General features: G+C 44.0%; 2 protein-coding genes across 7 annotated transcripts; one reads left to right on the top strand and one right to left on the bottom strand.

Moving 5' to 3' along the window:
• LOC106641857 (neprilysin-4-like) lies at positions 1 to 9,180 on the top strand. 6 transcript variants are annotated; one of them, XM_014356413.3, is made up of 17 exons: positions 1 to 58; positions 500 to 586; positions 995 to 1,124; positions 2,484 to 2,766; positions 2,958 to 3,133; positions 4,448 to 4,727; positions 5,073 to 5,151; positions 5,227 to 5,472; positions 5,562 to 5,764; positions 5,838 to 6,017; positions 6,113 to 6,324; positions 6,418 to 6,640; positions 6,768 to 6,944; positions 7,021 to 7,183; positions 7,294 to 7,503; positions 7,565 to 7,671; positions 7,765 to 9,180. In XM_014356413.3, exons 3-17 carry the CDS (start codon positions 1,000 to 1,002, stop codon positions 8,038 to 8,040), a joined length of 2,940 nt encoding a protein of 979 aa, XP_014211899.2. In that variant the 5' UTR covers positions 1 to 58; positions 500 to 586; positions 995 to 999; the 3' UTR covers positions 8,041 to 9,180. The 6 variants fall into 6 exon arrangements, with proteins under 6 accessions (XP_014211899.2, XP_014211900.2, XP_014211901.2 ...); XM_014356414.3 differs by lacking the exons at positions 1 to 58; positions 500 to 586 and adding an exon at positions 198 to 470; XM_014356415.3 differs by lacking the exon at positions 1 to 58 and having other exon boundaries at positions 198 to 586; positions 6,418 to 6,604.
• PIG-T (phosphatidylinositol glycan anchor biosynthesis class T) lies at positions 8,228 to 11,417 on the bottom strand. The gene is made up of 9 exons (XM_014356418.3): positions 11,114 to 11,417; positions 10,823 to 11,048; positions 10,539 to 10,716; positions 10,209 to 10,446; positions 9,969 to 10,136; positions 9,583 to 9,880; positions 9,360 to 9,512; positions 9,035 to 9,281; positions 8,228 to 8,600 (listed from the first exon to the last, which is right to left on the bottom strand). Exons 2-9 carry the CDS (start codon positions 10,998 to 11,000, stop codon positions 8,345 to 8,347), a joined length of 1,716 nt encoding a protein of 571 aa, XP_014211904.2. The 5' UTR covers positions 11,001 to 11,048; positions 11,114 to 11,417; the 3' UTR covers positions 8,228 to 8,344.
• Positions 11,418 to 13,215: the final 1,798 nt, after the last annotated feature.

Genomic DNA, 13,215 nt, shown 5'->3' with positions numbered 1-13,215 from the left:
GCGCGCGCGTAACGTTGTTCGGTGTGGGCACAATCGCGCCTCCGAGAGTCCTTGACAAGTAAATCTAATCTGCCGAGCCCTCCCTCCTTTTTTTTTTTTTTTTTTCTGCTCAACTCGCGCAGATCGGCACGACAATCACGTCGACGAGAGAGAGAGAGAAAAGCTCGCTTACAATAGATTAATTGCCAGATCTCTGTGTGCTCCTCCCTCCCGTATACCGTTGATGCCGATCTTCTCCTCCTCCTCCTCCTTCCTATATACGCGCCTCTCTGCCTCCATCTCCCGCGCGTGGATCGTCCAGATTGACATTCAGACCTGTCCTAGATATTGTAACGGTCGGCGCTTAACACCCGCTCCCAAAGGGGACGATCTCTTGCCTAGTTTTTTTTTTTCCTTTCCTTTCCTTTGGCCAAACTTTCTTTCAACAAATTGTGCGCAAGTTCGCCGGGATTGCCGATTTATTTCCATCTGTACGTATATATTATATGTATACATATAGGTGTCTGGGCCAGTGCCGGTGTTGCAAGCAAAAGGTGCGCGAGTGAGTAGACGCGTGTCCGAGAGGGGAGTCGTTACGGAGGAAAAGGTATATCTTTACAACACGAGCCGCGAGCCGTGACTTTGATGGGTTTTTGCGCTTAACCCCTTTTGCACTTGCTTTTATTGTCACATCTAAAATCACCCACGCCCAGAATTTTCAAGGGGGACCATCGAAATCGGTATGCATCGGGTGTAAAGCTCGACAGTCGAAATGAAAAAAAAAAAAAAAAAAAAAAAAACCCTCGAGGAGCCCGCGCGGTCCTCAAGTGTCATCCAATAGAGAGCAGAGAGGCGCGCAAATGATCCCCGTGTATTATATATGCGCACTTGCGTACAGGGCGTGAAAAAAAGACGCGTCGCGTTCGCCAAAAATCCAACTGGCGGGGGATTATATACAATATACGATTCACGAAAAACCGTGGGTATATGTACATGGCTCGGGTGTAATGCGCAGGAAGGATGAGGATCGGCAGAAGGAGAAGCAGCCTCGGGGAGAGCCAGATAAGCGACGACGAGGAGTGCCAAGGGGGTGGAATCTGCCCGTCCTGCCGGCTGGCCGTTAACAAGGACACGGGCAGGCTCAAGTACGTATACGCATATCCCTTCTTCCCCTCTATACCATTGCTCTCGATCCTCCTCCTTCACTTCACCCCCTTTTTTTTCCAACTCGACTCTCGTCACACACGCTCCACTTTGGATTCTCGTGTGCCCATCACCTATGTATCCACGAGATGATAAAGGTATATCTACTATATAACCATCTCTCACGTCGTGTACTTTTGAGGCCCGGCGCACGATCAAAGACCGGGGTTTTCCGCTACATATAGGTATATTGCGTGTGAAAGAGCGCCGCTTGCATCCCTTCGCGCCCGATGGTATAAAAGCACGCACATGTATATATACGACTCCTCTTCTTTTCGTTTTTCCTCGTATATACCTACTCCACGCCAAGAGCAGTTCCCCTTCTTATCTTTTTTTCTTTTTTTCTTTTTTTTTTTTTTTTCGCTTTACCCGGTGCGTGTGCATCGCTCGACTTTCACATATACATGTCATACACTCCTTTGACTCTTTCAACGTCACTCGAGTACGCGTGTACGTAATATTACGTCTATGTTGCCTCGGTCGAGGTTTTCTTCCCCCTCCCTGGTGTCGCGGCTCGTTTGCTCTTCCTCCTCCTCGTCCACTTCATCATCATCATCATCATCATCATTCTTCTTTTCGACAAGACTGCACGTACTTACATGCCTTATATATAACGCTTACCTCTCGTGCATCAAGTCTTCTTGTTGGCATTTCCAAAGTAAATCGAGTTTACTACCCCCCTCCCCCCTGCATGGGCTCCCCTTTGATCTAGGGGTTTGGGGGGGGACTCACTGCGCTTTATTGGATTCAAAGCCGATGTCTTATGGGTACGTGTATGTATGTATATATCGGACAGCGTTGCCGAGGGGAGAGAAGTAAGAGTTTGGTTATTGAAATGAAAAAGGAAGAAATTCGTGAGTTGTCTTTGGTGTGTGGGTCAGTGGTTGGGATCGGGTCCACGTGAAAAGCTGTAACTGGTACGACAACAAGGAGGACGGAGTCGCCGTTAATCGTGGCATTAACGCGTCCCAAGGCCGTCCGTCAATTTTGCGCTGCTCTCGTTGATGGGATCCCACCGGTTATCGTTCACTCGATATTTCTGCAAAAGTATACACGTACATAAACATGAAAAAAAAAAAAAAAAGAGAGAGAGTCGAATATAAGTAGGTGTATATTATGCATGTGGTACAAATAAAACCGTGATTGTAATTGAGGTAGCAGGTCACGGGGGCGTCGCGCGTCAAACTCCAAAAATAAATCGTCCACTTGATCCACCTCCATCCATTCACTCTTGTGTGAGTTGTTGTATCTACCAATGGAAATAAAGTACAACGATTGCACAACTCGCCGTTAAACTGCAGATGGTGCATGGGTGGCAATGACATATGGCGCACGCGAATAAGGTTCATGCTGCTGATACCGGCCGTCATACTGCCCGTGGCGATAATCATCATCGCCCTCTCCAAGTCCACTGTCATCGGGAAATTGTCGATGCGCTCGAGCCACGCGCAGTCGCTGGACCCTTCCGCCGCTCCCGTCGCCGTTGAGGATCATAACACCGCGAGCCCCGTGACGGCCGATCTCCCACCCGTTTCGATCGTACCTCGAGATCGGCAGCAACGGCGCAAGAGAGACATGAGCCAGGTACATCGTATGGTGGCCCGATTTTTCAAAACGATATAAAAAAAGAATTTCCTTCGCTTCCTCCGTGTCTCCCCGTTTTTTCACCAAAGTAACTTTGAAAAACCGATCTCTCCTGTACTCAATACTTTTTATATTTATTTTTGTTGATGGTGATTTTTGAAACCAACCAAAACAACAACTCGGGAGAGCAGAGAGGATACGAGGAGTCGCCGGTAGCACCGTCACAAGGAGGAGAAGGGGAAAGAGAGGTTGGGGCCTCCAATGGCGAAAAGATCGGCAAATCGGCGTCAAACGCCCTCAACGGCGAGGCCCACGAAGCAGCATCCAACGCCGTCATGCAGCAGGAACTGCAAGTAAATTTCTCACGGTAGAACATATATGCCTCTTTGCCCCGTGCGCCCATACACCTACATTGTATATTAACCAAATGCCCCCGTACTTAGCCGTTCACATAACGGCGCAGGGGAGGTCGTTTGCGTAAACTTTGTCGACCGACGTCCGCCTTTTGGGTACGACATGGGCTTCTCCTCGTAAAATATGTTTGCCAGTCTACCCGTAAATTGTTCCTCTTGCTTGCTTTCGGTTTGTTTAATGCGCAAGTGGCGATCCATCCGTGCACAGGGGGGGAGGGGTGGATGTGATGAAAAACCTGAATGGAGAAGAGAAGCCTTTGGCTGCTCGGGCTCTGGGCCGCCGGCAAAGGCTCACGGGTGGATTTTTTAAAAATGTTTTAATGGAGTTGGGCGGAAAATTTTGCTCCACATCCGGGTACATAGAAGGTACACGTATACAAATGGGCTCGGAACCGGAGCAGCTTCTTCTTCTTTTTTTTTTTTTTTTTCCTTCGTGGGATGTACGTGCATTTTAACTCTCGAGCGAGACCAGCCAAGGGAATCTTCTCTTCTCGCAGCACAAACATATATAGGACACACCAAGAGGCAACATTCACTCGGGAAAAATCGTCCCAGTGAAATCGTTCCATTTTCGCTTCTTTCGCGTTGTAAGTATGTATTGTCGCGACGAGCAAGGGAGAGAGAGAGAGAGTGAAACGTCTCGGGGAAGGAGAAAAAGGTCCGATTGATGGGACAGATAGGAGGGAGCGCAGGAATGAAGCGAGAGGTTGAAAGACCGCGACGTAAATGGGGAGAGAGAGAGAGGCACAAAGGAGGGTGTCCGCGACTTGTTGAGCTTGCCGATTAGCGGGTGAGAGATTTGGCGCGATAGCGACGGACCATGAGCACTCTGCATAAATATACGTACACCTCGGTCTATTTGTGCGAGGTGCGCTCGGTCGAATGGGCAGGTGGACGTGCACAGTGCAAATAAACCTCGAGACGAGAATATTTACGCATCGGTCCATCACGAAAAAGCCACTTTTAAAAAAAGCGGGGACTTGGCCACCCAAGCGAAAAGCTATGGGGCGTGATAAACGTGATATATCGATGTACCCTTGTTTTTTTTTTTCCCCCTTTGTAAAATTAAACAAACAGTAAAAGTACTCTGTCACCAATGAACTCGGGTGAGAAAATTCCTGCGAGTTGGCGCCATCATTGGCCAACGCATAGGTATCTCCTCTTTAAGGCGTAATAGGTATATATACACGTGCACGTGCATGTATGTACAATGTGCAGAAAAGTCATCGGCGAAAGCTCGCGTGAACGGACGGACTGTGAAATTGCAGGTCCCCGAGGGCAAAGACGGAGCGGGCCCGGGGCGAAGCAAATAGACGAGGGCAGATCGAAGGGGCGAGCGGCCGAGGGCGCGGCGACGGGAACTGCGACGAGGAGGAGGAGGAGGACGAGGATAGTGATTCTCCAGCCGTAGACGACGACGATGATAGTGTCGACGGGGAAGAAGAGGAGGAGGAGGAGGAGGAGGATGAAGAAGAGGAGGATGGTAGCGAAGAGCCGGAAAGGGGGAGGAAGCTGCCGAGAGCCTTTGACGAGGGCCGAGTGGGTCAGGTGGGTGCCGTTTATTACTCCCTACATGTATATAACCCACACGTGCGTTGCGATAAAAATTCCCCGACATACTATATACATTGCCAGTCGTACCCATTGTTCCCCCTCGAGAGCTTTTATTTTCTCTCCCTTTCTTCGACCCTTTGACCATTTTTTACGTACGTTCTTTTTACTTTCGAGGCTTCGTTCTGTTGTGCCGTTATGCATTATTGCCTTACCATTTTTTTTTTTTTTTTTTTTTTTTTTTTGTTGAACATTGGAAAAAAAGCCTTTTTTGGTTGTTTTCTATTTGTTTTGATTAAAAATACGTTTATACATCGTGGAGATACTCACTCGATCGAGCAGTCTTACAGCGTCGACGAGGAAGATTCTTTGAATTTCTGGGAAGGCAATTGGAACGAGGACTACATCCGAAAATCCCAAGGTGGGTTGATTACAATCGATGGCTACCAAGAAAAATAGGGAAAGAAAAATGAATACCCCCTCGCTGTTTTTCAAGCCAAGGTGATGTTGCGCTACATGGACAGGACGGCGGACCCCTGCCGGGACTTTTACCAGTTCGCCTGCGGCAATTGGCAAAAGTACAACTCCATACCCGACGACAAGGCCGGCTTCGACACGTTCGAGACTCTGCGCGAGTCCCTCGACCTGGTGCTCAAACGACTCCTCGAGGAAACGTCCCCGGTCGGCACCGACAACGCCGTCGTCAAAGCCAAGAATCTCTTCCGCAGCTGCATGAACTACGGTGAGCGGCCCTTTCATTTTTACACCCGTGTGCAATATATTTATGCGTATTCACCTGTACACGTGCATAAATGTACCCTTGGGGCCTAGAGATATTGGAGAAGCGGGGCGAGCGCCCGCTGCTCGAGTTGCTGGACGAGCTCGGCGGGTGGCCGATTTTGCGTCCCGATTGGGACTCCGAGAGCTTCGACTGGATCACTTTGGCGGCTCAGCTGAGGCTCTACAACAACGACATACTCATAGCCGAGTGGGTCGGGCCTGACACAAAGAACAGCGACGAGTACATAATACAGGTGGCTTTTTGTCTTTTGTTCATATGCGTCATTTCCATTGTTTAATTCAACCTCCCGATCGTGCCCTTTTCAGTTTGACCAAACTACACTGGGCCTACCCACAAAGGACTACTATCTCCAGCCGGCCAACGCGATTTATCTGATGGCGTACAAAAATTACCTCATCAGCGTGGCCAGTTTGCTAGGCGCGACGCACAGGAACGCCCGAGTCCAGGCCGAGGAGCTCGTGCAATTTGAAACACACCTTGCCAACGTAAGGGATGATCCATACTGTAAAAATGCACGAAACAAAGGTAGGAATATGTCGGTAAATACACATGTGCTTTTACGATTGATTCGCATCGTCAGATAACGATATCGTTGAACGAGAGGCGCAACGCGACCGAGCTATATAAGCGCATGACGTTGGAGAGGCTCCACACGGCGATACCGCAGATCGATTGGCACCGCTACCTTTCGATAGTGCTCGCGCGGCCCGTCAACTACTCCGAGCCAGTCGTCCTCTTCACCATGAAGTACCTCCAAGATCTCGTCGAGCTGATTGCCCGCACCCCGCCTAAGTAAACATTTGAACAATATATATATATATTATATACCCTACTGTCAATTGTTGTTCATCAATTTATTATACCTGTGATGATGATGGGGTTCAGAACAGTGGCCAACTACCTCCTGTGGCGTTTCGTCCAGCACAGGGTCAACAATCTGGACGACCGGTTCCAAGAGGCCAAGCAGACTTTCTACTACATACTGTTGGGCCGGAAAAAGTCACCGTCGCGCTGGAAAAACTGCGTGGCTCAGGTCAACGCCAACCTGGGCATGGCCTTGGGCTCGATTTTCGTGAGAAAGTACTTTGACGAGAAGAGTAAAAACGACGTAACTTTGTTTATACCCCCCCATTCCGTCCGTTCCAACGTCTAAATGAAAGAGAGAAAGAACATTACAATTATCATCTCCGTGGTCCACTATTTATGTACGTATACCTCTACGTGTTGTTTTCCAGACGCTGGCCATGACCCACGAGATCCAGCGGGCGTTTCGCGAGCTGCTGAATCAGTCGAGCTGGCTGGACTCGGTGACGAAGGAGGTAGCCGGTGAAAAGGTCCAAGCGATGAATCTGCGCATCGGCTATCCCGACTTTATCTTGCGTTCCCAGGAGCTCGACCATCGTTACAAAGACGTGAGCCACAAACGATCTATGATTATTGCCATTAGCCGGTAACAATTGTGCTCAGCTTATATTGTGGGGTCAACAGGTGGAGATCAATCCAGACAGGTATTTCGAAAACACCCTTAACATACTGCGCCACCTGACCAGAATCGAGCAGGACAGACTGGGCAAGCCCGTCAACAAGACCCAGTGGAACGCCGCGCCCGCCATCGTCAATGCCTACTACAACCGCAACGAGAACCAAATCGGTGATCAGAACTACTGCGTATCAGTGCTAGCTTGCGCGCTGTACAAACAATATCAATGCAACTTTGACAAGACTGATTGACGATGGTGCTTTTGACGTTGTCGTTTACAGTGTTCCCGGCGGGTATATTGCAGCCGCCCTTTTACCACAGGTACTTTCCCCGGTGTCTGAATTACGGGGGCATAGGTGTGGTCATTGGCCACGAGATAACCCACGGCTTCGACGACAAGGGCCGGCTCTTTGACAAGTACGGCAATCTGCATCGTTGGTGGAGCAAGGACATCATCGACGAGTTCAATCAGAGGGCCACCTGTCTCATCGGTCGGTGACAATCGCGTTTGAGCCTTGGAAGCGTCAATGCCCATCTGGATTTTCATTTCAGATCAGTACAGTCGGTACGTCGTCGACGAGGTCGCGATGCCGATCAATGGCGTGACCACGCAGGGGGAGAACATCGCCGACAACGGTGCGATCAAGCAGGCTTTCAAGGTGAATACCTTATACATAGGGGTTTTTTTTTTTTTTTTTTTTTTTTTCAAGGAAAAAAGAAGATTTGAACGTATACTTTTGACAAAAACACAGGCGTACGAAAAGTGGATGTCAGAAAACGAGGACGCGAACGAGAGTCTTCCCGGGATGGAGGCGACGGGGCGCCAGTTGTTTTTCCTCAACTTTGCCCAGGTCTGGTGTGGCTCGATGCGGCCCGAGGCGATGCGAAACAAGCTCAAAACGGCCGTCCACTCGCCAGGCCGGTACCGCGTCATCGGCACGCTCTCCAACTTCGAAGACTTTGCCAAAGTGTTCAACTGTCCGCTGGGCAGTCCCATGAACCCCGTGAAAAAGTGCCTCGTCTGGTGAGGGTACAGAGATACTTCGCCCGTGTAAGTGCGTATATGTATAGGTGAACTGATTCACAACAGAGACAACAAAAGACTATACTCATACAGTACTGATGGATTAAATAATGCATCTACGCGCAGTGAGACCGTCAAGACGACAACTAACTGATGTGTTCCTCAATCATGATCGTTGTATTGTTGTCCATTATCTTCATTTTATTTTTTATTATTAAGGCCTTATCTATTATTATTATAATTATTACAAAGGTCACTATTACAAGTGCATGAGTATCGAACGATCATATATTAGAGTAATCCATACGTTAGGCAGTCTTTTCCTTGGTGCCGATTAGTTTTTTAAGACGAGTCAGCAGAGTGTGTAAATATCCTTTTTTCTCGATGCGTTTGAGAACGAGTTTTTTCGTTGAAATATTATGAAGTGGACCAAATGCCAACGCAACGGCGGTGCATGCCAGACATATGACGTTGTAGGGCATACTGAAGTCCGGCGTTGGTAGGCTTATCAGCAGAGGCTCGGTGCGCAGTTGCACCAGGTAACCGGACCTCGTTGCGTTGAATCTGAAAAATGAGGAGACCGTTGCGGTTAACTAGTTTAACTTTTTTTTTTTTTTTTTTTTTTTTTCCCTCGTCCTAAGAGACGGACTTTGAACTGTTGTTCTGATGGTGTTGTTGAGGATAAGTTATAAAATAAGATCATGTGCATACTAATGATAAACCTAAGCTTTCGTTTTTTTTTTGTTTTTTTGTTTCTTTAATTCATGCAAGTATATCGAGCGTAAGTGTAAGTTAGTTTAATCGTACAGAAAGTATAGATTGTTATTCTTGTTTATAAACAATAGTCTTTCAAATATTTACTTGATGCATGTCAAAAAAAAAAAAAAAAAAAACGTGGTTACTTTAAATAAATATATTTTTAAACAAAAAGTTACTCTACAATTGTTACAGTTTTATAAACAACTAAATGATGTTGACGGAATTAACAAGATACTTACATGGACGTTATTGTACTGCCATCCTGTGGCAACGCCGTGTAATTCCTAGCAACGGGAAGCATCGCCGTGACTATTGCGGGGCCCATGTAAAAACCGTGATTCGCGTCGGGTGGGTACTCCTGCCATTTCAAAAACATGTAGTCCACGTCGACCGAGAACTTTGTCACCGAACGGGGCGGCAAACGTAGTACGATTTCCAAGTAATAAGGCTGCTTTCTTTCCTTTCCAGGAATATATCTTTGGGCCACTGAATGAGTGCGATATTAAATTGAGTAAAATGGGAGCACAAACAACGATTATACAATGTAAAAGTGTCACTGCTTACTTGGTTTTATGTCTACATTATGGCGAGTTATTTTCATGGAATGTAAATAAAGTGGAAGATACCATGGCACGTTTTCCAAAAATACAACGTCCAATGGCTGCCAGTGATTATTGTACAACTTTGTCACGAGGGAACCCTTTTCTTGGCCATATCCTAAATTGGAAAAAAAAAAAAAAAGTTTGAACTGCAAATACGTGATTTTTGTAATTCAATTACAACTTACCGTTGATATACCTATGGGCGTATAAAATGGTTGGATAATTGACACCAGAAGTTTTTGTTGGTTTATGAACCGCAGCTATACTAAATGCTCCATCAGCTGAGTAAGTTCTCACATTATAAATTGCATACTTATCTTCCTGTCCCCCTCTTAAACTAACAGTGGTCATATTTGGTGGAGGTGACAATTCAAAGTGGCGAGCACTGCCATTACTGCTAATATCAACGTATATATTACTTAATGTGGCCAGTGGACAAGCACCTCTCAAACCTATGCCAAATAATTTTCTAGTTGACCAGTTCTATTAAAAAGTACAATAATAAAATACTTGCAATCACAACTAGATATAAAAATAAAAATTGTTATCTCCTATTCAACATAAGACCTACTTCTTGAGGATATTCCACGGTATCATAGACTAAAGACACAGTTTGTTTGAGCTCCATGGATAAATATGTACACTCTGGATTTCTGCATACAGACCTAAAGTGAATGCCTATAGAATGGTAATTTGTATTGTGAATGAATGCTGAATTGAGTAACGTGGCAAGTCCTTTCTGAAAGATATAATAAATGAATTTTGTGTGTGGGATAAATAAAATTGACTACAAAAAAAGATGAGGCCTCACTCTTGAATCGCATGGTAAAAGTTTCTTAAACGGAGTTAAATTCTCTGTACAAGCAGTCTCTCTTGGTAATGATGAATACCTTAAGTGACTAGAATTATGTGAGTGTGCAACTTGAGTCGCTCCGGTATGTCTGAATGAGAATTCCGGTGAAAGACTGTTTGAGGAATCAACAAAGTTTAGGGAAGCACAAAGCAGTCCTGACAACGCATTTGTCAGACCCTTCCACTCCCTATCAACACTAAAAAGAGAAGTTTCCAAAGATACATTGTATTTTTCATAATTAAATGACTGCCGAAAGTCCAAACATTTTTCAAAGTATTTGTTACTTACTCTGTGACCTGCCAGTTAAACCAAGCAGATATTTCAGCGCCAGGACCAGCGCTGTAAAATGGATATCCATATTTTTCGTACTTCCAAAGGCCTTCCGTTAAACTGACATGCAATTCGTCTACATGGTGCCTGCCAATGATTTCTGCAAGTCCTCTAGGAAAGAGGTGGGTGTGTTTCACTAAAAAAAATAAATGTTGCCGAGTGGATTAATAAATGAACAATTACGTTACCGCACGGTAAATCAGAACATATATCTGATAATAAAGAAAATAACTTTCACTCACATGTATTTACATTATTTTGTGCTTCCCAAAGAGTTGTAAATTGAAAATAAGCGTAAACATAACCATTTGATAAAGGCTTTAGCATCAATTCCTCATCAAACGAGTCGGTTTGTGCAGACGATAAGGAAAATAGATTTAAAAAAGCAAAAAGCATAAACAGTTTCTGTAACCAATTCATTTTTTACACAACCTACTACCCGTACATTTGATGTTTGTAAGGCGATACCTGAAGTCAAATACAACGAAATGTTTTAAGTACTTGTTACTATCATTTGTAAAATAACTGCTTACCACTTAAGTCATAACGATTGACTAAAGCTAATTCTCATATTTTATTTACAATATAAACAAACATTAGATTGAGTATCAAATTCAGAAATTTGAGAGGGTTGACGAGGTATCCAATGCATGTATTCCGCAAATGCTGCCAGCACTGCCAGCAGTTTAAAAGTTACGAAGCTCGCGTAGTGGAGTCGCTTAAACTGTCGGTGGATTCCCGCATGTCAACAAACTCCGAAATACTTATCGGTGTACCATGAGAGTCGAAACATAGCAAAAGAAGATATCACATAGCAAACTATCAAACCATCACGACCTACGTAACTTTACAGCCTCTGATTTTATCATTCTGGTAAAGAGAGCACGGTGTAAGATGTACGTGAAGTTATGTGTAGTAATTAAAGTAATTACTACTAAGTAATGCCATATGGTCGATTTTATTAAACCATATGAATATCTCTATTTTTAGAGGTCGACTTTTGAGTAAAAAATATATTGTAAACTTGCCGCAAACAGCACAAACTACGATAACTTTTTATTATCTATCTGTAAGATTAGTTGCGGCTGGTTTGTAATTATCAAAATGACTTTGCTGTAAATAGCAATAGTTATTTGGATCAGCGCCATCTAGCGGTCTTTATTTTTTGGCCAAAAGTGGCTCCTAAAATTCTCAATCAGAGCATTCAGGATTAGAGCCATTTAGTCAATTATAAACCAGCCGCAACTCATAATGAAGCTATAAAATGAAAAAATAACGATACGTGTGTTTTTGGCGGCAAGTTAACAATAGATTTTTTACCAAAAATTGACCTCCTGTGTATATATACTTTTGAAGATAAATTTACGAGTAAAAGATAGATTGTTAACTTTCCGCCAAAAACACATGTATGATTATTTTTTTATTTTATAGCTACAAAATAAGTTGCGGCTGGTTTGTAATAAGCTAAGTGGCTCTAAGCGCTAAATCTCTCCTTCAGAATTCTAGGGCCACTTTTTAGTTCAGAAATCCGCAACGCTAGATAGCGCTGATCAAAAAAATCATTACTACTCATTACAGTAGTGTCATTTAGTCAATTATAAACCAGCCGCCGCTACTGTTATAGATATAAAATTAAAATTTAACATTGTTTATGCTGTTTGCGGCAAGCTTGCAATTTATCTTTTACCCAAAATTATAAATATATAGAAGGTTACTATTTAGGTATAAGATAAATTGCAAACTTGCCGCAAATAGCACAAATAGAGTCAACTTTTTATTTTACACTATCAAAACTTTATTGCGGCTGGTTTATAATTGATTAAATAACATTACTGTAATAAGTAGTAATAATTTTTTTCGATCATTGCCATCTAGCGTTGCTGATTTCTGAACTAAAAAGTGGCCCTAGAATTCTGAAGGAGAGCTTTAGCGCTTAGAGACACTTAGCCTATTATAAACCAGCCGCAACCTATTTTGTAGCTATAAAATGAAAAAAATAATCACATATGTGTTTTTGGCGGCAAGTTAACAATCTATTTTCTACCAAAAATTTGATCTCCTATGTATTTATACTTTTGAAGATAAATTTTCGAGTAAAAGACAGATTGTTAACTTGCCGCCAAAAACACATGTATAATTATTTTTTCAATTTATAGCTACAAGATGAGTTGCGGCTGGTTTATAATAGGCTAAGTGGCTGTAAACGCTAAAGCTCTCCTTCAGAATTCTAGGGCCACTTTTTAGTTCAGAAATTCGCAACGCTAGATGGCGCTGATCAAAAAATTATTGCCACTTATTACAGTAGTGTCATTTAATCAATTATAAACAGCCGCCACTACTGTTAGAGATAAACGCGTGTTTTGGGGCATAGTTCGGAGGAGCTCCGAGCTGTTTTAAACGAACCTATTGGGTTAGCTAATTGTCTAAGTCAAGGTACTTTTTCAGGTCAGAGCCAGATGTCAAATCGATAGATGAGAGCCAGCGTTTGTCACACGACCTCACGTTAAATTAAATAAGAATATAATATAAACGTATCATAAGATTTGGTTGAAATAATTACGCCACACGTTGTTCTGTAAAGCATATTAATATCTCTACAAATTGTTACGATATATCTTTTTGTACAAAACAAGAC

Source organism: Copidosoma floridanum, unplaced genomic scaffold (assembly GCF_036245765.1).
Source record: "Copidosoma floridanum isolate Cflo_tuat_1 unplaced genomic scaffold, Cflo_Japanese_pri ptg000029l, whole genome shotgun sequence".
Classification (NCBI taxonomy): domain Eukaryota; kingdom Metazoa; phylum Arthropoda; class Insecta; order Hymenoptera; family Encyrtidae; genus Copidosoma; species Copidosoma floridanum.
This window is presented reverse-complemented; position numbering and strand designations above follow the sequence as displayed.

Excerpts from the sequence above, each read along its gene's own strand:
- LOC106641857 (XM_014356413.3), top strand. The coding sequence starts at position 1,000 with ATGAGGATCGGCAGAAGGAGAAGCAGCCTCGGGGAGAGCCAGATAAGC. Across the intron at positions 6,641-6,767 it reads ACGAGAAGAGTAAAAACGAC|ACGCTGGCCATGACCCACGA; the intron begins GTAACTTTGTTT and ends GTTGTTTTCCAG. Across the intron at positions 7,504-7,564 it reads GAGGGCCACCTGTCTCATCG|ATCAGTACAGTCGGTACGTC; the intron begins GTCGGTGACAAT and ends TTTTCATTTCAG.
- PIG-T (XM_014356418.3), bottom strand. The coding sequence starts at position 11,000 with ATGAATTGGTTACAGAAACTGTTTATGCTTTTTGCTTTTTTAAATCTA. Across the intron at positions 10,137-10,208 it reads TTTTACCATGCGATTCAAGA|AAAGGACTTGCCACGTTACT; the intron begins GTGAGGCCTCAT and ends TATATCTTTCAG. Across the intron at positions 9,881-9,968 it reads CCGTGGAATATCCTCAAGAA|AACTGGTCAACTAGAAAATT; the intron begins GTAGGTCTTATG and ends ACTTTTTAATAG.